A 25,806-nucleotide genomic window follows, 5' to 3' on the forward strand; every position below is an offset into this window, starting at 1 on the left:
GTAATTGACAACGGTCACAAGCAACATCATGTTGATGGTCAATACAGGTTTGCTGAAACTGATTATCAAGTGGATCACTCAAAGCATAGTTTATGCAATGATCACCGCAGTGGTCAGTCTGCAAAAAAATAAGAATAATTGATTTTAATTGCATTCATAAAAGAGTGTCTATAAAAACATCAAAATATACAATTTTAATAAACCTGTATATTTTGGGCAGAAACAGGCCAGTTCAAGAAATGTTGACATTTTTATTCTCAAATATACAACATATCCACACATCTTCCTTAAAATTGACAGTGATATTAAAACCATTTGAGATATATTATTTTTAAAATACCTGTTTTATGTGCATTTTAAAATCTGTCTTCATGTAAATCCTACTGGCTACAAGAGAGTCCTTACACTCTTTTAATTCCATTAGCAATAAGCCATCTGTTGCATACTTTTCCACCTCTGAAATACAGTTCATAAATATTTATATTGTTTCACATGTATAATAAAATCAACAAACTTTTCCAATCCTTTAATAATTGCAAAATCATACATGATTTATTTGAAATTAATTATTATATAAAGGATAAAATAATAAAATGATCAAATTTTCTTTAAAGGTTAATCAGCTTGTAAATGTTATGCTATATAGAGCTAAATAGTTTTTACAAATGACAATATCCATTCTAAATTGTATATACATGTATAATGTGCTGTTGACAGAAGTGTGCACGGGTTTAAACAACACATATCTTGCGTGTTCAAATTCAGTTTTGCATCTTGAAAACAATACTTATAATACTACACATATAAAATTTAAAAACCTGCAACTGTTGATAAAAGCACATCATAGGAATTTCCCCCATCTGCTGCTGTGTTGTCAAGGCCTTTTAGGTTTGTACGCCTTGAAGCAGGACATACACGCAGGATATGGTAAAGTGTGGATCTAGAAAGAGGAATGAACTCTGTCTCTTCACAATATGCCAGGTAGATTTTGACCAGGGTTGAGTGCCAAACTGTTCTAACCACTTCTGGAATGGATATGACACTGCCATCTTCTAGTCTCATCTCTTTAGTACCAATAGAGGAAACCTGTGAAACATTCATATAAATCAATTTCTAAAGTACATGAATAGGTACAGGTATATAGCCCACATACTGGCGCATAGCTTGACTGTTGAAATTCAAGTTAAGAATTCTATGCTCAATATAACTACTGAAATTGAAAGTTAATATTTTCATAGATTCATGGACAAAGTTATACAATTGAAAAGAATATTTTGGTTTGCTACTGGTAATGGGGACCACCAGCAACTAATTAAGGTCACTCTAGGATACAGTGCAAACAGCTAATACTGCACTACAAATTAAAATCCAAATAAATACCTGATAAAATGCTGGATTAAGATGAAATCCAGTGCATGGTCTAATTTTATAATGTCCATTTTTCTGTGAAACACTGGTTTCTGATTTGGAACCTCAGTACCTTTAAAAATGGATTACTTTAGCAACAAAGCTAATTTTAAAAATGTATGTAATAATACATGTACCAACCTGGTAAAATGAAGTATTCAAGAAAAGCATAATTAATGCATGATCTATCTTCACAATATCTATATAGTACAAATGTAGTACATGTACATGTTTTCAAATTATTATTATTTTTTTTAGAAAAATGTGTGCAAAACTGTAAAGCTTTAGTGATATTTACTGTTCATATGACATACTGTCTAACCTTTAATTATTCTGTGCTGCTCTTTTAATCAAAATCCTAATTTCAATTTGATACAATATTCATCGTATTAAGAGAAAACCTACCATCTTTTTGATCTAAAGCATGTTTGAGAGCTTCATTTATGGCATAAACTGAGAGTTGAGGGATGAGCTGTTGTAGTTCCTTCTTAGTGTGAGACAATGAAATCAAAGACAGAAGCTGTTTCTTAATGTCTTTATCTCTGCTCTCCATGTACAGATTGACCACAGCTCTTTCTAGATCACAAGAAGTTGTTTTGAGATCTGAAGGTTCCTGGATTAACTGAAAGGTTTTTTCCCCTGACCAGGAGCTATACCTAAGAAAATAAATCATAGCATGTGATTTATTACATAACTGCCTAACAGAACACGAAATTTTGTTTGACGAATATATTTCTGAAAATATTGAGTATTACAATGTAGCCATATTTTATATTAGTTCTTATTCAAGACCTCTCCCAGAAAAATTGGGTTAGCTTGTACATGTACTTGTACCGTACGTAAAACAAAAAAAAATATATTTTCACACAAGTTCATTAAATGTAATGGTGAAACCATATACTATCCAAAACAGACCCATTTTATTTAAGCTGATTTTTCAAATAATATACTAGCTGGTTTGGCTAAATTAATTCATTCATTTGATTGCACAGACAAGTTTATTTTCCAAACACTTAAACATTTAAGTCAGTCAGTATTAAAAATTATTAAATTACAAAAGTGGCCTTATATTACTTCATTAAAGGGGCAAGAAAATTTATAAAGAAAAAATTATGCTTAATTTATATTATCTAGCAATGCTAAACTAGAGGTAAGTGTACTGTGAGCAAGCTCACAAATGATAACCCCACCCCCTAAAAATAAAACTTTATATATTATTTTTTACAGCAAAGTAGAAAAAAAAAATTCATGAACCCTCTTAAAGGTACTGTTAAATTAACATTCTGAAAAAATATAGAAATTAATTCTGCAAAATAAACTTTAAATAAAAAAGCCAAATGACAACATATACCTTCTAGGATTAGATTTGTAGCTTCTTCTGCTTTCCTTTTTAAGGTGCGAATGGTGTTGGGCATTAGGATATCTAAATTCCTTCTAACCTGAAATTTCAGCAGACTGAAACTGCCCCTTCTTATAGAACTTAAGGCCTAGCTTGTTTATATCATTAAGCGAAGTTTCCAAATTTTCTTCGCTCCATGAGGAAACTTGGGACAGAGGCTGAGAACTCAGTACCTGTGATTATGATAGATAAGATTAAAATAATTGTTGTTTAATTGCTCTTCATGGCTAGTGCAAGTTGTCTATTTGTTCTACTTTTTAAACTGGGTAAAATTAGATTATTGTTTACAAGTGAATATATCTTAATTTTACTTTCAATTCTGCCAAGCATTTACACACTGACATACTTATATATACACACAATTAGTGATGTTATATCACCTTGAGATTGATTAATTTAGTACATCAAAATTAATCAAATGTCATTAAGAATGTTTGGAATCATCTGCAAAAGATTAAAAATGTATTTATATGAACTTACAGATTCTTCTTCTGAATATTCCTGCAAGTCTGCTGGTACATTTTCTTCTGCCTAAAACAGAAAAAAAATAAACAGTTGCATATTTTTTTCGGAACAGTAGTTAAATGTTTTTGTAATTGAAAGTTCAGCTCAGATTCTCATATTTTACTTGTTTAACTTCACAAAATATTTAAACAATAACCATAGAATATTAAATGTATGCTTTAATTATCAAAATAAATATATTATTCTAAACTCAAAAAGCATACATGTCTCTCATCATGAACAATCCTTGAATAAACCTGATTTTTGGAGTTTTTTGCCTCGATTATCATACTACATGTACTTGATTGCCGATGAATCTTTAAAAAAAAAAGTATCATTACAAATTTGCTTAAAATCCTAATAACCAAAACATTGTGTCTCTGAGATAAAAAAGATTATTGTATTAATTGTGGATTAATAAATTAAACCAATAGAATTTACCAGATTTGAGGGGTCGACGTCAGGTTTTACTTCCACATTGAAATTTGGAAATGAGGTTTCATCATTGCAAAAAAACTGAAATGAAAATAACCCTCATTAATAAATAAATGTGTAAATGCAAGGAAAATTTCAATAACAAGAGATGTTTGTGAAACACTTATGCCCCCCCCCCCCCCCTTTGAATATCTGCGAAGAAAATAAACGGAAACTGCATATAATTGGAATTTTTCTACGTTCAAGGGGCATATCTTTGTCAAAAATTGCACGTTCGTACCCACAATCGAACTTGACCTAATTATTATCATTAACTCTTTATACCAAATTTCATTTCAATATGTGCAACCTCTGCGTAGAAAATGAACAGAAACTGTTGGTGGACCGACCGACAGCAGCAAAGCAATATGCCCTCCCTTATTTGAAGGGGGCAAAAAAATTGGATATCATATATTATAGGGAGATGATCACTGTAAGTTATTTTCTCTACATGTTTATAATCATTACACAAAAATGAATATTTTTACTGGTTGTAGCCATCAATTAACTCTCACCTTAATGTAGTCTTTTAAGATAAATGAGTTTGTTTCATTTGAATGAATCACATTAATTAGTTCCAAATATTTATAATATATGGTAAATAAAATATACACTTTGATATCATGTTTTAAAATCACTTACCTCAATATTTAGCATATTTGAGACCTTCATTGCCTCGTACAAATCTCCTCTGCACTTGCGACAAATACCTGTTATATGATGCAAGGTCATGTTTAATAAAAGAACAAAACGATCTAATTACAGTATTAATAATTAAACAATCAATTAATTATTGCATGCATGCAAGTCAATATATAATTATACACTGAAAGTGTTTTTTATAGAAACCAAATTAACTGGTGATGGTTTATCTCTGGTACAATAGTTCATTAACTATACAATGAAATTCCACATGCAAGAAATGTACATGTACAAAATTAACATTCAATAGAGTATACTAAGGCTTTCCTTTGAATTGTATTACTAATTTAAGATATAGATCTAAATGTAACGATATTTTTACATTATACATAGTATCTCCAAGCATTTCAAAATATGACTTAAGATGTTACTTGCCTGATCCAACAGGTACGAGGACACCTTTGTTGGCAAGTAAAAAATATGACGTTGAAGGCGAGATGGACCTCTCTGGTTTTGCCTTTCCGGTGTGATTTGGGTACGCGCACGTGCTTCCCCGTCGCCACATGACTCCTAACTGTGCACGCAGCTTTGGGCATATAGTACAATGTACCATGGACTTGCAAGAAAATATGCCCACTCGGAAACATAACAAATGCCCCTCAGTAGGAATATGAGAGTTACTTAAGTTAAAATGATTCAAATGACTTGATATGTTTTTTAAACATTTAGAAATTGGAACAAGATTGCACTCTGATGGAAAAAATTTAGAAGGTCCACACACATGGCTGTAAAAAGGCGTAAAACTGCAAATTTGATCTGTATGAAAAGTGTTGTCTGCTTCCATTTTGTTTACTGAATACACCAAAATTAATTTCCTTTACTGAAGAGTTCTACTTAAGGGAGGTAATAAAACTATAGATGCATACTTACTTTAAATGCCTCCCAATTTTTACAGAACAGAAAACCCATGTAAATTGTGAATAAATAAGAAAGCATATGATTAATACTTTTTATAAACACAATTGAAACTAACCAACATCCTTGATGCAAATTGGTTTACCTCAAGACAGTTCACTTAGTTAACACAGTACTCTATGGAGTCATTCGGTAAATATGGCAAAATTCAAAAAGCCCTTGTATTGTTATTAGTGAACAAATCAAAGTGAAATTTTCAGAATGTCATATTTTTAACAAGATCTTTATAATTCATTAATAAAAGAAGTATTTTTTGCTAGGTTGTATATAATATTTTATTTATATTGTCTGATTCTTATGTGGACTGGTACTTAAAATAAGCCGCTGCTTATTTTCAAAGTTTCGGAGTATGTTAGCGGCTGAACTGTTTAATAAGACGCTATTAAAAGGATATTTTGAGAAAAAAATACAAAGTTGACAACGTAAATCTGATAAAAATGTTAGTTTTATGCACGTAGCATTGCTTCAAAGTTAAAGGGGGCAGCCATATAATTTTGTTATTTTCGTTGACAGTATAAAACAACGAAATTAAATCCATAACGAATTTTTAACCCAAGTGTTATGATTACAATGAGATAACGATATGACAAAATTAAATGCCACTGAAATTTTATTTGGTTTAAAAACAACAAAATTTTGACCCAACAAAAATATTTGCTTCTACAGTATTTGAGATCGTGTGACCAGCTATGATTTGGAGACCATGTGACCTATGTTTGGGGGATCATGTAAGTTAAACATATATTCGAGATCATGTGACCAATGTTTAGAAATCATGTGACCAATGTTTAGAGATCATGTGACCTATGTTTGAGAGATCATGTGACCTATGTTTGAGAGATCATGTGACGTACGTTTTTCTGCTTGCTGCCGTCCAACAGCACGGTGTTGATGATGTTGATTTTCTTCTCCTTGACCAGTATGGCAATCAGCCTCATCACCGTCTTCTTGTCCACCATGTAAGCGTTCTCCTCTCGCTCCTTCTCCCGAATTAACTAAAATCAAAACAGCTAGGCCAAAACTCTGATGCTGTGACTTTTACAACCTCTAAACATCATAACTTAACACTGTTAACATTTCTTACAAGTGGTTCTTATATCTACCCCCCCTTTCTCATCACAAGCGCCCATCATATTAGACTAGATAGTTCGCACATTCAACACACACATTCTGATATAATAATTGTGTGTATAATGAAATTTTAATTAATTTTGTAAAAAGACTTAAGAATAGCAGCACTAACAATTATAAAATAATTTAAGAAACTTGAATATATTTTTCCTTTTAAATCAAATTATGGAAAGAAGAATAAGCTCTCTTTTTGGAGCGGTTACCTTGACGATGGGATAGACGCCATCCACGATTTTGTTCTCCTTGATAATGTCTAGGATCATGTTGATTCTCTTCATCTGCTGACACGTGGCACTGACTGTGGGAAGAAATTATTCTGACATTTTACCAGATCTGTTCTGACAGGGTAGAACAGTAAAATGTTTTGTTTGTTTTCCAAACACCCTCACCCATCTGACTCATCAGGCCAGGTCAAATATTATAATTGCATGTTGTAACTATTGTATGTACTGTAGACAATAAACTGTTAACCATATGGCTATTCAGATTTAATAACTGTGCATGAAGAACATTTCACGAATTGCAAAGTCCAGCTAATTTACAAAGCAGAGACCTGAGAGGCAATGTATTAAATGACTCCATCTTGACAAGACAATATTAAGACTTCTCAATGCGCTCACCATCGGTTTTGAAGTGTCTGTTGTGTCTCCCAACATTATTGACGATGCCACTAACTTCCTCCTCAATGGCTTTAACTTTCTCTTTCTTCTTAGGTGACCCTCCTTTCTTCTTCCCAGCAGACTTAGCCTTACTTTCAGTTTTGTCACTTTCAGTTTTGACATCATTGGAAGCCTTTGATGCTTCTGCTGCAATGTTTGAAGAAGAAGAAGAAATATTACTGATGATTTTAAATACTTTATTTAAGGTTATGTGAGCTTATGTGAGCAGAGAAGATCATCCTAATTGTTGAACAAATTTCAATAGTAATGTTAGTTTTCTTTCATATGATTCATTTTGTAATTTTCAATATTGTCTTGTATAAATAAATATATACATCCCTTGTCAGAAAATATTAAATTTCCTCTACATTATTCTAGAAAACTCTGATTCCTTAAATTGATTTAAAACCGAATGATTTGCCATTGATTGTATGATATCTTGCTGTTAAACAAATTTAAAGATATTTCATAATGAATAGAATTCTGATTAAGGATATAATGCTTATATGTACGATTGGGATAAATGTGACTGACCTCAATCAAATGACTGTGCATAAAGGTCATTACACACAGCTATGCTTCACTGAACAAGACAAACTGACTCGGCCTTGGGAATTCAAAATAAACGTGATTTCAAAACTAGGGGAGTAAATCATAATTCAAATAATCTCCACAAAGTAAAAGAACTTGCCAAAGTTGTGTATCCCTGTTTGTTACCTGCTGTCGTTGATGTCCTGTAGAGACTGTTTGAGTTACCTGCCGTCCTCTGTTTGTCGTTGATGTCCTGTAGAGACTGTTTGAGTTACCTGCCGTTCTCTGTTTGTCGTTGATGTCCTGTAGAGACTGTTTGAGTTACCTGCCGTCCTCTGTTGGTCGTTGATGTCCTGTAGAGACTGTTTGAGTTACCTGCAGTCCTCTGTTTGTCGTTGATGTCCTGTAGAGACTGTTTGAGTTACCTTCTGTCCTCTGTTTGTCGTTGATGTCCTGTAGAGACTGTTTGAGTTACCTGATGTCCTGTAGAGACTGTTTGAGTTACCTGCAGTCCTCTGTTGGTCGTTGATGTCCTGTAGAGACTGTTTGAGTTACCTTCTGTCCTCTGTTGGTCGTTGATGTCCTGTAGAGACTGTTTGAGTTACCTGATGTCCTGTAGAGACTGTTTGAGTTACCTGCAGTCCTCTGTTTGTAGTTGATGTCCTGTAAACACTGTTTGAGTTACCTGCAGTCCTCTGTTTGTCGTTGATGTCCTGTAGAGACTGTTTGAGTTACCTGATGTCCTGTAGAGACTGTTTGAGTTACCTGCAGTCCTCTGTTTGTCGTTGATGTCCTGTAGAGACTGTTTGAGTTACCTGCAGTCCTCTGTTTGTCGTTGATGTCCTGTAGAGACTGTTTGAGTTACCTGATGTCCTCTGTTTGTCGTTGATGTCCTGTAGAGACTGTTTGAGTTACCTGCCGTCCTCTGTTTGTTGTTGATGTCCTGTGGAGACTGTTTGAGTTACCTGTTGCCCTCTGTTTGTCGTTGATGTCCTGTAGAGACTGTTTGAGTTTCTCCTTCTCTTTGTTGATCTGGTTCATCAGCTTGTTCCCCTCCACGTACGTCTTGGACACGCTCCTACAGAAAAAGGGCTTCATTACATTCCTTCAGTTGGTGTCACTAAAATTCCTAATTTGTGACATTTAGAACCATTTTAACAAGGCCTTAAACTTTCAGTTATGTAACTATCTATTTCTTACATCAAAACATGTTAAAATGAAGCTGGTTTCAAGTGAAATATACACTGATTGTGTTGTCTTTGCTCAAAAGTACATGTAATGGTGGTGTGATGTTTGGGCACACAAATCAAACATGATTACAAATGTTTCGTTCATTATTACATCTTGATTAGGCCTATAAAAAAAAGTTGTGTGTTTAGGGTAACACTAATGAAAAAATTAGGCTAGGTAGGTAGGGATTTTTTTTTTATTTTATCATATTTTTTTCTGCATGAATCCTAAGAATGTTTGTTTGTGTCATATTTAAAAACAGATATTTTAATAGAAATAATATAAAATTCACAATCAGATAAAAACAGACATCTAAAAATGTTAGGATCAGGGCATTTTTCTAGGTTAGGCCTGGTTACCCTAAACACACAACTTTTTTTTTAGGCCTTACTACTTCTCATATAATAACCAATACCTGTTTGATACTTAATTCTGATTATTACTTCCTGCTTGATTAGATCTTGTTTGACCACTACTTTCTGTTGAATTCATACTTCCTCTTAATGTGATAACTACTTCCTGTTTGACTACTTCCTGTTTTGTATTACTTCCTGTTTGATAACTCACACTTTTTTCTTCTGTTTGCCGACCTCTGTCATCAGTGAGGTGATGAGGCCGCGGCGTTCCATGGTCCGGATGATCATCCGCACCTCCAGCCCGTCAATCGTCAGCCTCCTCATCATCTTGCTGTTAGAGACACCATCTGTTCCCGCTGCCTCTAACACTGCATAGGCCTGCCGCAAAAACGATGGCTCTACCAGTTGGGGGAAAACAGTGTCATCTGCGACCAGATTTAAATTTATAATGATTTACATGCATGTATCCATATGCAATAATAACTTTATACAATTTTGGTTTCAATTTTGGTATTGAAAATTAAATATTCACTGACTGGACTAATGGTATATATTAAATTTTAACAAACCCTTTAAAAGTTTTCATTTTAGAGATAATGGATAGTATATGCATGTCATATATTAAGAAATAATCTATCAAATGGAGATACAAAAACGAGAATCTGATTCAATGACCTCTGGCAGTGTCATCCATCTTGATGTCTTCATCATCTTCCACGTCACTTTCTTCCTCTTCCAGGACTTCAATGACACGGACCATTTTTAATTCACATTTCCTAAATAATAGAAAAAAAGAAAACATTAAGAAGTCTGGCTTGAAGAACCAAACACTAAAAACAGATTTGTTCAAAAATTTATATGCATAAACTTAAGGTAACTTACTGTAATTTTTTTTTTAAAAAATGCTTAAAGAGATTAAAATGCCAAAATATCAATCAAATGTGTATCCCTTTAAAATGTATGAATCAGTTTCATCAATGTAGTTCACACTTTACTTCACTTAATAAATAAAACAACAAAACAATATGATGCATTTTAGCGCACTGTGGTGGGATGCTAGAATTTTTATTTCACCGTAAACAGAGCAATATTAATGTAACCAGGCACATGTAATTAATAATACAAAATACTAGTACATTATATCAACACAACACAACTACGCTTCCCTCGCCGCCTAGGAAAAACCATAGATAAAAATTTCACAATATTTTGTGTAGAAAAACTATGGAAACCTGTATCCGCAGCATTAATTGCGAGGTAAACAAAAATGAATGGCGGATTCATTCTCACAAACCTAGTTTATTACTAAACATTAAACTCTAAAATAAACTTGACTTGCTCGGTTAGAGCGTGTGCTAGAAACTGACCCCCAGAACTTTCAGAAACCTACTCTAACACGTCATTTTCGACTCTCTTATTTCATTGGCTATAACTAAGTTTACAAGCTCTTCTGGTCTATTCCCTACATATATAATGATTCCTAATTGTTTTAGTTGCTTGCCAGGCAATTCATAAATAAGCTGATAGTCAGAGGTTTAAGCAAACAATTAAAAGACTATAGAATTGGTTTACATGGTTGTATACAGAACATACATGCTTATCTGATAATTCGTACACAGTAAAGAATTCACACAAAATGCCTTAAAAAATTACACAAAACCCTTACACTACATGGATTTGAAAAATATTAAATGCTTTATATAATTATCTGAAAAATTTCAATTTATCTACACTAAAAATACCAAATGGTTTGTGCAAAATGAAAATCTTACAGGTTTAGATTTGGCTCTTTGTAGAATAATAAATTTTGAGTCTTTTCCATCTTCGAGAAATTAATGATTTTGTTTTTATTCATAGGGAAAGCTACAGTAACTACCTTCACAAAACTAAAATGTTGATTTCAGGTACTCAATAGAACAGTGAAATGTAGATAGACAATGTAGAACAAATTCTGAACAGCATGGAATAGTGTGTCAGAATTTCCTCTTCTGACTGATTATATAACTAAAGCATGATTTGACCACACCCCCTTACTCACGCATTGCTCTCTGATCTTGTGGATTTCCTGTCGTTTCATTGGCTGTTTGTTTAGATAGGTGGCCACTATGTTGGTCAGGATGCTGTATTTCGACTGATACTGCTGGTAAAATCGGGTTAGGTGAAACAAGCGCCGCAGCGAGTTCTGTCCCTTCTTGTTATACACTGTGATGCTCTGAAAATATCACCAGTAAACCAACAACAACCACATAAAAAATTCATTTCATTAGTCATACAGAGGACTCTAAAAAAGTTACATGTGACTTCTTAAAATGTACATGAAGATTTTTAATGTAAGTGCATCTAAATTACTGTAGACTCCTAATTTGACACCAGGAATTAATATCTGGCCGGCCACCAGATATTTTAATGGGCCATGGTCCTATTTACATGTATGATGTCATAATCATCACTCAGCATAATTTCGCAGAAGCATCCCTTGCAGATTTTAAAATTTGGCTTTAAATATTCTAACATTTTTAACTATAAGAAACAAAATGAGTTTGGTGCTCATTAAATTATTATTTTTGGGGTTTGCTTAAAATCAATGAAATAAAGAATGGTCCCAACTTGATTAGATGGGATTAAAAATTCAAGAATTGTTGATTTAAAGAACACTTCACTTAACGTTTTTCACTTGCTGTTCTATATGTGACTCTGTTGATTTATTGAACAAGTCTTTACCTGTTTTTTGACTAAGCCCAGCTTGATCAGACAGAGCGTGTGGTAAAACATGGACTTGGGTTGGATGTTGAACACCTGTAGACTGGAATCTCCGATGGACAGCTCGCCGACCCTACGCGACCTGGCGGTACACACAATAACATACTGTTAACCTTCTACACAGTGTCTGAGTAACGTCATTGTACATGCTTTAATCAAAGCTTCAAGTGAACTACCATAAACCAATTCTGTTGGCTAATCTTAAATATCAGTGACCTTTGGCAGAAAATCTTCTCACAAATATATTATGTTGAGGGAAACGGCCGTTGTTTTAAGGGAAAATAGTTGCTATTGTCCCCATAGTTAAAACGTGTATATCATGACAATAGAACTTAACATTTCACGGAAATTTTTAAAACACCTGTTCACTACGTATAGAACCTGACAACTGTACATACCTGTACAGCCTCTCTATAGAAGACTGTTACCTGTACCCACTAGTAGATTCTCTCTTAGTGACAGAGCTAACTCTACTAACCTGCCGATTCGCTCCAGAATACAGAAGTTGACCGGTGTCAGACTGTACAGGCTGTTGGGTTCCAGCTCGTCCCCACACAAGGCAGTAAACCTCTGCTCCTGGGAGGCCACCATCACCAGACTCATCCCATACCTGGTCAGAGACCAATTAGTTCAAACTGTCACATCGTTATTGCTATCCTAGAGTCACATTAAAATACTATCAGTGCTTGGTCAAAGACAATAACACTGTGATAATACCATATATCCATTTTTTTTTTGTCTGAGTGTCACAAAATTTATAAAAATGAAATTAATGTTACCCTTTTTAATTTGCGTCCGTAAATTTTAACAATTTAAAAAGTTTCTTATAGAAAATAATATACTGGTATGATAATATAATTTCTGTGTATTCAATAATTTGTGATGTCAAAGAGATTGTAAAAAAAGCAAAAATAAGATTATTGCAAAAATTACAGGATATCTTGTAAGTATGATAAAAAATTCTGGACACTTGTTTTGTAGGCAAATTGAATTGAGAGACAACCCATCCCCATGTTCACACACTAACAATTTAGGTTCTACAGGTAATAAAAAGATACCTGAAAGTCATGTTAAATATCATTTATTTTGTATAATTTGCAAAAAAAAGGAATGTGTTTCTTACTTCTCGGTCACATCTTTGGCTGCAGGCCAAGTTCCACAATTGTCTGCTTTGATCTCCATGGTAATGCATTGCCTGCTGTCATAGGTGGAACAGGAGCCAATGATAGGGCCCTCTTGTTGGATGATTTTGATTGGGTACAACTCCTCCCCCATATCCTATTTTCCAATTAAAAAAAAAATTCAATGTATGCTTGTTAGTAATGAAAATGGGTTTAATTTGAGAAGGAAAACTGATTACAAATGCAGATGATATCAAGAAACCAGAATTGAAATCAAGAAAGCGTTTGTGAAGATAAGATCAGAATACTAAATATTTCCTGTCACATATTTATATGATTTGCTTTCAAGAGATACATATCAATCTACTCAATTTTTGTTAATTATTTCTCATTGCAGTTAATAACATCAGTACAAAATTATAAACAATATATTTTATAAAACAAATAGTGTTAAAATGATTTGAATTGAATTGTATGCATGAAAAGTGACCAAGTACATGTAACGGTAAATATGATTTGTAAAGGTTAGGCCACCTTGAAAATAAATTGTTTGTTTGCCTCCTCCTCACTGTATGTTTATGAATCTTAAATTAAGAAACTTTACCGGTAATTGGGTCAGTATAGGTTATTCTACAGTAATTTTTTTTTCAAAGTTGCCTAAAATATACATAAAAAATAGATCTATCTGCAAACAACTGAATGCAAAAAAACATTTGCTCAGATTATCAATGAAAATATTTTAAACACGGAACATTTTCCTCATTGGTAAGGAAAAGGGAAACATTTTTGCAAGGTGGCCTATTTCGTTAACTTGGTAAAATAAACAAATGTCAACTCACGAAATCCACAGTTACTCCAGATTCTGGGTCTATGACGATTTGTAATTTTGGGTTGAGGACTCCTCTGGGTGATGGCAGGCGGTAAAACTCCAGGTCAGGTATGGAGAGAATACACCTCCAGAGGAATTCCTGACTTTCCTCGTCCAGCCTCATTTTGAAGTTGGGCCTGTTTTCTAGTCTCACCCATAGTGCTTGTAAGGTTATACCTGAAATTTAATCAATTTTTATTTTCAGAGTTATATAAGCTAGGTTGAAGAGAAACAATATTGAGGACTAATTAACCTTATTTCTTAACATATTCTGTGGCAAAAACCATAAAATTCTTATTGCAATTTACAAGTACAATTTAATTGCCTCAGACTTTTCTGTAACATGATAATCCCTGCCTTGGAAAATGAACTAATTTTTAATCATTTTTAAATACAGAACTTAATTAAATAATAAATTCACCATCGAGTCCTTCCAAAGCTATCTCCTCTGTAAGGATGGTCTTGTAGTCCAAATCCATGCCGACTTCTCATCTGTTAACAGTTCACAACCTATAACAAATCCTACATGATCATAAACTGCATGTAAAACACCTAACCTAGCTTATCTAGTCGGCAAGTGTGCATGTGAATTCATATGGTGTATACTGGCGTGCGACCAGTTCTCACCGACTGTACATTGTGACGTCATTTTTCGTCTATAATTTTATGTGTTGATAAATGGAGTCACAATGTACTGGCGAGAAATGGTACTTGGCAAGAACTGGTCGCACGCCAGTATATGTACTGTGAAGAATTAGATTTATTAAACTCTCTTGGTAAATTTTTACAAAAGGCATTGCCTTAATTTGTATTTCCTAGTCAAATATTGGTTTTTAACTTTTCAATCATATGATAAACTATTTCAAATTTGTATGTACATTTGTATTTTAACATATTTATGTATGGTGTTTAACATAAATATATAGAAGACACTGTATTGAATGTATGGAAACATACATATAGCCTATAGTATACTAATTAAATGTTCAATCATCCAAATCTTTACCTCTTGTACATGTTTAGTGAATGTTTTATGTACATTGGATGTTGTATGTACAATCTTCATGTTGCCCCTTGAGGGCCCTTACTTGGTAAATAAAGAAATTAAATTGAAAATTGAAATTGAATATGTATTTTTTTAAGTTTAAATTTATACCTATTTACGGCTTTAATTACAATAAATGCACCAATAACACAAATATTTTGAAGAAAATCTATTCAAAGAACGATATAAAATCTCGCCCCGAGTCAGGTTCGAACTAACAATATTTCCACCCTGGAGTCCGTACCCACGTGCTTTTGTTTACAGTCCGAAACCCCCCACGTCCAAAAATATGTTGTCTGAAAGGATCTTCTATTGAGGAAGACAGATATTATTCTGTAGAAGATGATAATTTCTACGCATAACCGTCGACAAAATACCGTATCCATCTGATTACATAATCCGAGATCAACAACCTATTTTTAACAGCTCACACGAAACGCTTTTATACTGAATTAAATTACCAATGTATCTTCTAATATATATAATAATATAATAAAAAAACTATCGCAATTTAAATTATGATTATAATCAGAAATGCAAGCCCGTCTTTTCTGTGAAAAGGAGGGGGCGTAATTAACAAAAAATATCAGAGATTACCCCAGTTCTTTAAAATACAGTATATTAATCAAGGTAAGAATTTAGACTGTTATTACTGATTCTCATTTGTTTGCAGAGTATTAGAGCTTATGGTGGTAAGAAACCCATTATAACAGTTTTCAGTTTACTATTCTTTTTTGGTGTGGAAGTTTTCTTTGAACAGTTTGTTGTTTGTGAAAATTTGTTGACAAATATGCTGGGAAGACATTGTTGTGTCAATGGTTGCTACAATGGTGACAACAAGTTAAAAAAATGGAGATCACAATTATGTGTAATACATTCCTGTAATTTTGGAACTGGGAGATGTACATGTGATCCTCCCTTCAAATTATTAACATTTCCCACAGAATCCCAAGACAAATATGCCAGAAATATCTGGATTAGAAACATAAACCGCCAAAGTCAAAGTGGAGAACTTTGGCTTCCAAATAACGATTCCAGAATATGTTCTAATCATTTTGTGGATCTTGGACCTACCCCAAAGAATCCTTACCCAACACTGCATATGGGACACATGGACAGAGTTGTTGTTGGGAGGCAGCCACCAAAGGACAGATGTTTAGAAATTCCTACTAAGAAAAGGAAATCTACATCCAATGACTGTCACAGTGATTCTGATGTGACAAACAATGTTAAAAGTCATTTGATTGACCATGATTATTTGGAATACTGTGATACATGTTTGTACAAGGAAGAAGAGATAAGAAAGTTTAAAGATCAAATAAGAAGTCTCACTTTAGAGTTAAATGATCTTAAAAAGAAAACTTCAGTCAATGTTCAAAATCAGCTCAAATCGCTTGACATGTTGAGTTTGTTGGTCAATGATAGGAAAGTAAAATTCTATACAGGAATCCCTACCAAGTCTGCTTTTAATGCAGTCTACAATGCAATACAACCATCTCTTAAAAATGTTAGATATTGGAAGGGCCCATCCTATCATTGCACTACTCTTAAACATAAAAAATTTCAGAAAAATAGGGCTTGTAGACAGGGATGGGGTAATTGAAAAAAGTATTTGTAATTGAGTGTAATTAATTACATTTTTCAAAGTAATTGAAAGTAATTGGTAATTGAGTCTGTCTTCAATTACAAGTAATTGAATGTATTTAAATACATTCAAAAAATATTGTGTATTTTCAATTACTTTTCAATTACATCTCAATTACTTTTTCCAAGTTTAAAATATTAAAAAGGTGTCTTATAATGATAAATAGATTTTATACATGTTTGGCATGGACTTTAAATTGTTTTTACAATAATTAAATGTCCCATAATGTTTCATATGTTTATACAACATGACACACTGCCCAGGGCAATAGGTAAAGATCTAATTTTGTGGAGGTGTGAACTCCTCTAATACCCAAGAACCCCCATTGATTTTAGACCCAAGGGAATATCTCATTCTTGTGAATTGTAACAATTATTATTTATATCCTGATATGCTGTACTGCCGAAATTTGTACCTTCTGAATAAACATAGTTTTAATATGTGAATAAAATTTAATTCACTATAGAGAAAATATTATTCATAACCAAAAATGAACTCAATGGTACTTAATGAATTTACCGGTAATGTTAAAGAAAATTGTTCTAGAAATTTTCAAGAAATCTGATCTCAACCGAACTATACAACCTTTAAAAACATAACTGTGCATAAAGCCCTGTATATCTTAATGCTGTTAATATATGAATATGTTCTCAAGATTTAAAAAAATAAAACTAAATTAATTGAAATGTAATTAATTACATTTATCAAAGTAATTGAGAGTAATTAATTACATTTAAAAAAATCAATGTAATTGTAATTGCAAGTAATTGATAAAATTGTCAATGTATTTGAAAGTAATTAATTACTTTTCAAAGTAATTGACCCCAACTCTGCTTGTAGAAAATTAAATCCAAAGGAGGAAATGCTTCTTACATTCATGAAAATCAGACTTGGTCTTTTAGATGAATTTTAGAATTTATTTAGATGAGGATCTTGCTGACAGATTTCAGATATCTCTATCATATGTGTCAAGAATTTTCACAACATGGGTGAAATTGTTGAAAAGGTATCTAAGCTGTTTAGTATTCAATGCTCAAAAAGATGTAGTCAGACATAACCTACCCCCTTCTTTCAGAACTACCAAATACTCACAAGTAAGGCACATTATTGATTGTTCGGAGGTATTTATAGAAAACCCCCAAAATTTAGTGTACCAAAACCAGTGTTGGAGCGATTACAAACATCATCACACTGCAAAATTTTTATTAAGCATAAACCCATCAGGTATGATAAACTTTGTTTCAGAATGCTGGGGTGGGAGGACCAGTGATAAGCATATCACACTTCACTCAGGGTTTATGGATCTTATAGAGCCTTTTGATTGTATTATGGCCGACAAAGGTTTTAGTAATCTATTGCAAGATTTCACCCTTCTTCATGCTACTCTATTGACCCCCCCAGGCAAACATGGGGTCAGTCAAATGCCAGCTAATGATGTTAGGAAAACAAAAGAAATAGCTAATAGAAGGATTTTTGTAGAGCAGGCTATTAGAAGAATGAAGTACTTTCGCATATTGAAGTTTGAAATTCCCCTTACATTGTGCCAACACCTTGATGATATTGTAAGAATAGTTAGTGGGGTGTGTAACATGTATCCACCTCTTCCAAAGTACTGAGAAAACTTACAATAGCTTTTGCCCGAGTAGTCTATCCCTATATTGTCTGGTACTAATAACTCTTCAGTATATTTCGTTTTGGCATTTTGTTATAACATATTATGAAATGCATTTAATATTCGAAGAGAATGTAAATTAAATTATATGAAATAAAATGAAAAGAAAATGTAAACAATTTATTATTTTCCAAGTCATGCAATGAAATATAGTACATACAATGAACATACTATGAATATCAATGGTAACAATTAGAATATATATGATGTACATAAAATGTACATGTACATATATAAGTACCGGGTTTATTTGCTTCAGATCATTTATTGAGAGAAGCTTAAGAAGAAGATTGAATGCATTTTTTACAATGCCATGATGTCAAACTTTTGACATACTTGTCAGTTATTCCAACACAATGAAAATGATACCAAAGTTTGCACACATCACAATATATGCTACGCTCTTTAAGCTTTGTCACTTCATTCATAACAACCATATTACATTCAGGACAAAAATATGTCTCCCCATCTACATGTACCTTGTTGTCAATTTCCATTGGCTCTGGTGTATGAACATTTAAACTTTCTTGGGTCAAAAGATGTTGCAAAGACCTAGAATGAATCTCTGGTAATACAAATGAATGATAGAAAAATTCAAGGTTGGATGACATTTCTGAATAAAAATGCTGGTCAAATACAATATTTTCATAAAATGGTCCATTGCATGTATATATGTACAGTATACACCATTTTCGCTTTGTATGTTCAATCTGGCCCTGAATTTGACCATAATATGCCCCGTGTTTCAATGGAAGTGATTCAGTGTTTTGTAAACAACTTGGCAAATTACATTTGCAAAAAGAAAAACATGTAGAACATTTTGGAATGAGAGGACATTTAAATTCTACTAAACCCTCACCACAGCAAGAACATGATACCAATAAAACGGGGGAAGCTGCTAAATAGGGGTGATCAACATCTAAAAATATACCACATTCATCAAATGATACATCTTTGTGTTTTTTTCTGTACATTTTCATAAACTCAATTTTAGCAATGGGTTCCATTTCTCGTCCATACTTTAAAGACATCACATTCGGATTAACATGTTTATATCCCATTATACGTGAGAGCAAAGGCTTTATGTCACAGTGTGCAGCGTTTCTCTTATAACTTTCCACTTTTGTATGGACAGCATAGAAATTCGATGCCGTAATCCGTCCTTTCCTCATCTCTGTCCAATTGGGGTTGGATGATTGACCCATGGTGAGGTTGTTAATGGCTTGAACCTCAGTCTCTGTGACATGTTCTACATTGTTTTTAACCATATTGTCAATATAATAGTTTGAAACATCAAAAGCCATAACATCAGCTGTTTCTTTCTGATTCACTGGTACAGGTAACTGTGTGGTATCCTGGTGGTATCCTGGTCATCAGTAGTGTGCATTCCTATCATAAAAAGAAGAACATTAACCAACAGAAGACCCAAGAACAATATATTTCATTAGTGATAAATAACAGAAGTTTTCTCTAGTACAAGTATCTTTTTTTATTTCTTTAGACCTTTTTATCTAATTTAAAATCATTCTAAGTTCCAGTTGCCCTCTATTTGTTAGATTATGAATCAAGAAATATAAAATAATTATACATGTAATAAAATTCCTAATTTAATATACCTTTGAATACACAAGCATTTGTGCTAGCGCGCATCATGAAATATGCCAACAGAGCAATTGCTATTCATAACGCCATGTTCACTAAATAACGTTGTTTATTTCTCAATTATGCACATATCGGGCTTTATTGGATCAGAGACATAAATAACGTGCTATTTATCACTCTTGTGTGGGTCTCGGGTTTACCCCATTAAAAATCTCACGAGAAAACATACCCTGAAAATTTGTCAAATCGTTCTGTAGTATTTACAGTTCAATATATAAAATATTCATCAAATTTGCCTACGCCATTTTTATGCAAGACCGTCTTGAACTTGGTATTGCTGATGGTGCTGTTTTGACGCATTTCTAATGATTACATATAGGAAAATGAGCATTTTTTGAGATTGCGTTATTTTGAAAAATTGAAAGTAACTTTTAAACAATTTAGACAAAGAGGTATAGCGCCTTTTCCCATTATTTCGCCTACTCCTGTGTTTGGACGGAAAGTACCTGTTACTAAAAAGAGCTTCAGGTATCTAGATGTCACAATATGATTTTCGAAACCTGGATACACTGTACTGATCTTATAATGGTGTCTGTAACAACTGATTTGTCATAAATTCGAGAAACTATATGAATAACAGAAGTTGATATTCTGAACCGTGATAAGTTCAAGCAAAATGCAATGGATCTAAGTGTAAAAGGGTACATGTATAGTGTTAATGAAGAAATCTATATATATATATATATATATATATATATATATATATATATATATATATATATATATATATATATATATATATATATTATAGCATTGAATCATGATTTTTTGAAGTATACACTCTCATAACTGCAGCGGTGTGTGCATACAAATTGAGTAACGCGCGTTAGCGCGTTATGAAAATTTGTATGCACACACCGCTGCAGTTATGAGAGTGTATACTTCAAAAAATCATGATTTAATGCTTATATTTACATTTTTTTTAACTTCTTGCCTTGTCTGCAAATGTGATTCATACCTTAAAATTCTTATCTTATCCTAAGGGTAAGTTAATATTAATGGAAGAGCCACAGTAACAGCCACAAGCGTGAACTTTGATTTTCGCTTATGACGTTGCAGTTTACAGCGTTCAACGTTTGTGACGTCATAATAAAACTCGTCGATTTGACCTTTGACTACTTGTTGCATTTAGAGGCATTTGAAGATCGCAGAATTTAATGGAAAAACACAGTAGAATGTAAATATATATATATATTGGTGTGCTCATACTAAAACTGAATTAAACAAGATAATTTAAAAAAAAAAAACCAGAAAAATTGATACATGTAACTTAACTTCTCTATTCTGTTCATGTTTCAATTTAAGTGAGAAAAAAAAATGCTACTTATTACTTTGTGGATTTGATCCAGCGACCACGAAATCAAAAAGATCTCCGTGTTACCACTAGGCCACGCATCTAACATTTTTAGCAGATGCATTTTCAATATAAATAGCTATATACATGATTGTATTAGACACTAATTGAAATATTTGTCTAATTTTCAGTATGAAGACCACGTTAAACCAAAACTAATTCAATGTTAAGGTGTACTACAATACCTATAGAACATGATTTTAATCGAATGTCTTTGGTTTAGAATTAATAGTCAAATTTCCAATTTTTTATCGTATAATAACTACTTTCCTATATATCCCTAACAAAACCTGAATATTTTAATGATGTCGTGTAAGATAATTAAGACTCTCAAAGTACGGTGATTGTGTAATTTGTGTTTCTTTGAATATATTTAAATTAAATGTTGTATAATATTGAAAATGTCTGATGTTACAAGAAAAGGCTATATTTCAGGCCAAAATGTATATTAAGTGCGATATACCGCTTTATCAACTGTTTCTGTGCGTAAAAAAGTGATTTAAAATGAATTAATGTAAAAAAAATTATATGTGTAACTGTTCTCGCTAAGTTTTTTGCTATTTTATCTTCATTTTTGATAATTTTACCGAAAATTGTCGTATTTTTCGTATTTGACGTCGTGTATACACACACCGCTGCAGTTATGAGACTATATCTTTTTAAAAAAATAATGATTTAATGCTTATATTTACATTTTTTTAACTTCTTTTCTTGTCTGCAAATGTGATTTATAGGTCATTCTGTTTTATCCTAAGGGTAAGTTCAAATTTTAATGGAAGAACCACTGTAACAGCCGCAAGCGTGAACTTAGATTCTCGCTTGTGACGTTGCGTTTTACAGCGTTCAACGTTTGTGACGTCATAATAAGACTCGTCATTTTAACCTTTGAGTACCTTGTGTGCACGTGTGTTACGGTCTTATAACTGCAGTATCTTTTCACACATTTAACATGCAAAAAATATTTGGAATGTAAATATTTAAGTATTGAATCCTTATTTTTTGAAAGATATAGTCTCTTAACTGCAACGGTGTGTGCATACAAATTGAATAACGCGCGTTATGAAATTTGTTTGCACACACCGTTGCAGTTATGAGACTATATCTTTCAAAAAATAAGGATTTAAAGCTTATATTTACATTTTGTTACATTCTTGCTTTGTACGCAAATGCGAATTATACCTCAAAATTACTGTACTATCCTATGGGTAAGTTTATATTAACGGAAGAGCCACTGTAACAGCCACAAGCGTGATCGTTGATTTTCGCTTGTGACGTTGTATCTATCAGCGTTCAACGTTTGTGACGTCACAATTAAAACTCGTCAATTAACCTTTTAGTACCCTTTCTGTGTTATGGAACTATATCTGCAGTAGCTTTCAAAATATACGTGGAATGTAAGTATTTATTTTTAAACCGTTCCTCTTATTTAGCGATAATAATCACTTAAAAATCAAATTTAGACTTCTAAAGCTAAAACTAGTAGCTTACATTTTTGAAAAAGCAATTTTGGAGAGTATGAAAATAATACAGAGATTAAAAAAGGCATATCTTTACTATGAATTCGAAGTTATAAGGCCTCCCGTGTACCACGTATAGCATTGGCCTGTAAAAAACAATAATTCTTTTAAAATTTTGCTTTTGTATTATAAAAACGTTTCTTTTTTTTAATTATAAAGATTTGTTTAGTTGCTATTAAAGGTATTAAATTAAAAAAAACCACTTTTGCCCTCTTATTCTAAATCAGAGAATGCAGAGCATAATATTTTTTATATCTAAAATTTAGACTGAGGAAAGGGTGGTACAAATTTTTAAGTCTGTTCCCCATTTCCACCTTCTTTTGTCGAAATGTAATGTTAATGTAAATATGCAAATAGTCATTAATCTAGAAAACGGATTTGCTTTGCTCCTCCTTTTTTCGGTCAAAATAGTTACGATATACTTATTATTAACGCTTGTAAACTTTGTTACCAACCCAAACTACTTTACATCTCTCTCTCTCTGTCTCTGTCTCTGTCTCTGTCTCTCTCTCTCTCTCTCTCTCTCTCTCTCTCTCTCTCTCTAGTTCGAGACTACATGACTGCCATTATTAACTTTTATGTACAGTTTCACATAGAGTTAAATAGGAACGCTCCAACTCTTGACAATAATCTACGTAATTTATATGATGCATTGCTTCCAGTCTGCATTTCTAACTTTATTGGTAGGATTCATGATCACACCATACATTTGAAAGCCCGCATTTATCAAAAAAATCTTTTAAAGAGCATAGCCATGGATTTAATATTTGTCCCTTATCAAAAAGAATACGTACATACATATATGTGATTTTGCTTGACTTGTTTTCACTGCTATTTATAATTATTATGTTGGCCCTGAATGAAATCATTCTATAGTAAAAATGGTTATATACAGAGGAAATCGTCCAGTTTCACCATATAACATGTAACTAGGTGTACAACTTTTCAGATTAAGTATATGTTTCAAATATTTTAAATGGACACGTTCAATAATCTCAATATTTTCATAACCCCAAACTTCACATGCATACTATAAAACTGGTACAACAGCTTTATCAAATAAATCTAATTCACAATCAATAGGTAAATTAAAAGTTCTTATCTTCCATATAACTCTGTACATGGATTTCTGTGCTTGCTCACATAGCCTTTTTTTTGCTTTGAAAAATGAACCTGTTCTTGAGAAAATTACACCGAGATAATCAAATTCCTTAACTATTTTAATAGGTAAACCATTATAAGAAAAGACATATTTGGGTTGACGACCTTTAGAAAATACAACAATTTTTGTTTTACAAATATTAACAGTAAGTTTCCACGTATCACAGTATCTATATAATTCATTAAGGGCAAACTGTAAATCATTTGCAGACTCAGCTAAAATAACAGTATCGTCTGCGTAAAACAGGATAAACATTTTTAAATATAAAAAAAGTTCCTTTTCAATTCCCTCAGTAATTGTAGACAGTCCAGTTACGTTTTCATCTAACAAATATTCTTCTAGATCATTAATATACAAGGAAAACAAGAATGGAGATAAACTTTCTCCTTGTCGTACACCGACATTACAAGTAAAAAGATCAGATGAAAAACCATTAATACAAATTTTTGATTTTATACCTTTGTACATATATTTTTTATGTATGTAAAACATTTACCATTTATTCCAATTCTAAGAAGTTTGTACCAGAGCCCATCCCTCCATACTGTATCAAAAGCTTGTTTAAAATCTACAAATGCACAGAATAATAGGCGGAGAACAAAAGAATTTAATTAAAGGTAATCTATAGTCTGTTTTCAAATGAAAGTTGGAGAAATAATGTTAACCAGCAGAAGAATACATATGAATTGAGCTTCCGTCTCAGTACTTTATTTTATTTAATCAATGCAGATGAAAAAATGAATTGTTACAAATTCCCCTATAGTTCATGCCCCTAATTAGGGTACAAATATCATGGTTTGTCTATTTTCATTATAAATTGAGATAATTATATATGCTGACTCAACTGATCTTTGCATTGTAAAAATTTTGTAATTATAAGAATCACGTTTGAAATTTTATTTATACATCATATGGATCATATTTCAAATTATTTTCAATTTTCTTTGGTTTCTATGATTATTTTGATTAATTCCGATCTACAGAATATGAAATTAACAAAACACAAATTTAATGGTGTATGATGCATGATCAATACATCATTAGTTATGGAGATAAAATCTTCCTTTGTCATTTTCTATAAAGTTGACCTGCACCTGAAGATTGTTTTATGTCTTTCAACTAACAGTCCATAAACAATAAAGAACTCATAATTTTCAGGCTTTTGATTCTGTAAATTAATGGCCATAATAATGCTTCTCAATTTCAATTTGTTTATTCTCTCAAACCATTAAAATACACATGAACATGAGATACAAAATTGTATTATTTGCGTATTAAATATGATATTATGTTGACATAGTAATACGTGTTTCTAGTCTATTGATACTGCTGATCAATCTTATTTAATATGTATATATATTTTATACATCCAATTTAAACATAAACGTTTTAATCATGCAAGTGCCCGTATTGGTTTCTACATATAAAATGTTCAGGGCAATGATCTTGCAGCAGAAAATTCCTGATCTCTATTTTTTAAAAAAAATTGTTATTTTTATTAATTTATTCTGATTATCATCTTACAGCACCATCAGAGACATAAATAACATGTTATTTATGTCTCTGATACCATGTAATGAAGTACAAAAAAACCCAGAAAATTTTAATTTATGTAAGAAGAAACTTAATTTATTTATCTATTCTAGCCACCTTAAATTGAACCCAAGCCTTTTTGGCCTATCCCCTTTCTTA

At 32.4% G+C, this 25,806-nt stretch overlaps 5 protein-coding genes across 8 annotated transcripts in view; 1 reads left to right on the forward strand and 4 right to left on the reverse strand.

The window, feature by feature from the left end:
- LOC128157922 (uncharacterized) overlaps window positions 1-1,187 on the reverse strand; it is a 3,573-nt gene extending 2,386 nt beyond the window's left edge. The window contains exons 1-3 of the mRNA XM_052820583.1: window positions 819-1,187; window positions 341-456; window positions 1-118 (exon numbers count right to left, since the gene is read on the reverse strand). The exon at window positions 1-118 is cut by the window's left edge and continues 48 nt beyond it. Coding sequence (XP_052676543.1) covers window positions 1-118; window positions 341-456; window positions 819-1,101 — 517 coding nt within the window. The 5' untranslated portion in view covers window positions 1,102-1,187. The remainder of the gene's footprint in view (window positions 119-340; window positions 457-818) is intronic.
- LOC128158386 (tripartite motif-containing 13-like) overlaps window positions 1-25,806 on the forward strand; it is a 127,647-nt gene that overhangs the window by 97,495 nt on the left and 4,346 nt on the right. The gene's annotated exons all lie outside the window — the stretch shown is intronic.
- On the reverse strand, window positions 1,293-5,700 carry LOC128158395 (uncharacterized). Of its 3 annotated transcripts, none has more exons than XM_052821198.1 (7): window positions 4,427-5,700; window positions 3,752-3,826; window positions 3,535-3,627; window positions 3,287-3,337; window positions 2,759-2,979; window positions 1,813-2,063; window positions 1,293-1,480 (listed from the first exon to the last, which is right to left on the reverse strand). In XM_052821198.1, exons 1-5 carry the CDS (start codon window positions 4,514-4,516, stop codon window positions 2,842-2,844), a joined length of 447 nt encoding a protein of 148 aa, XP_052677158.1. In that variant the 5' UTR covers window positions 4,517-5,700; the 3' UTR covers window positions 1,293-1,480; window positions 1,813-2,063; window positions 2,759-2,841. The 3 variants fall into 3 exon arrangements, with proteins under 3 accessions (XP_052677158.1, XP_052677156.1, XP_052677157.1); XM_052821196.1 differs by lacking the exon at window positions 3,535-3,627 and having other exon boundaries at window positions 1,389-1,480; window positions 4,427-4,494; window positions 4,862-5,696; XM_052821197.1 differs by lacking the exons at window positions 1,293-1,480; window positions 1,813-2,063; window positions 2,759-2,979; window positions 3,287-3,337 and having other exon boundaries at window positions 3,403-3,627; window positions 4,427-4,494; window positions 4,862-5,700.
- On the reverse strand, window positions 6,229-14,557 carry LOC128159103 (general transcription factor 3C polypeptide 1-like). Its single transcript, XM_052822154.1, has 13 exons — window positions 14,479-14,557; window positions 14,029-14,234; window positions 13,192-13,346; window positions 12,547-12,678; window positions 12,030-12,150; window positions 11,347-11,520; window positions 10,751-10,770; window positions 9,984-10,084; window positions 9,520-9,733; window positions 8,688-8,800; window positions 7,153-7,338; window positions 6,736-6,830; window positions 6,229-6,396 (listed from the first exon to the last, which is right to left on the reverse strand). The coding sequence occupies exons 1-13, from the start codon at window positions 14,534-14,536 to the stop codon at window positions 6,229-6,231; spliced, it is 1,743 nt and encodes a 580-aa protein (XP_052678114.1). The 5' UTR covers window positions 14,537-14,557.
- Window positions 18,525-19,772, reverse strand: LOC128158394 (uncharacterized). The gene has a single exon (XM_052821195.1). The coding sequence runs from the start codon at window positions 19,721-19,723 to the stop codon at window positions 18,698-18,700; it is 1,026 nt and encodes a 341-aa protein (XP_052677155.1). The 5' UTR covers window positions 19,724-19,772; the 3' UTR covers window positions 18,525-18,697.

The sequence above is a fragment of the Crassostrea angulata genome, chromosome 8 (genome assembly GCF_025612915.1).
Source record: "Crassostrea angulata isolate pt1a10 chromosome 8, ASM2561291v2, whole genome shotgun sequence".
NCBI classification, from domain to species: domain Eukaryota; kingdom Metazoa; phylum Mollusca; class Bivalvia; order Ostreida; family Ostreidae; genus Magallana; species Magallana angulata.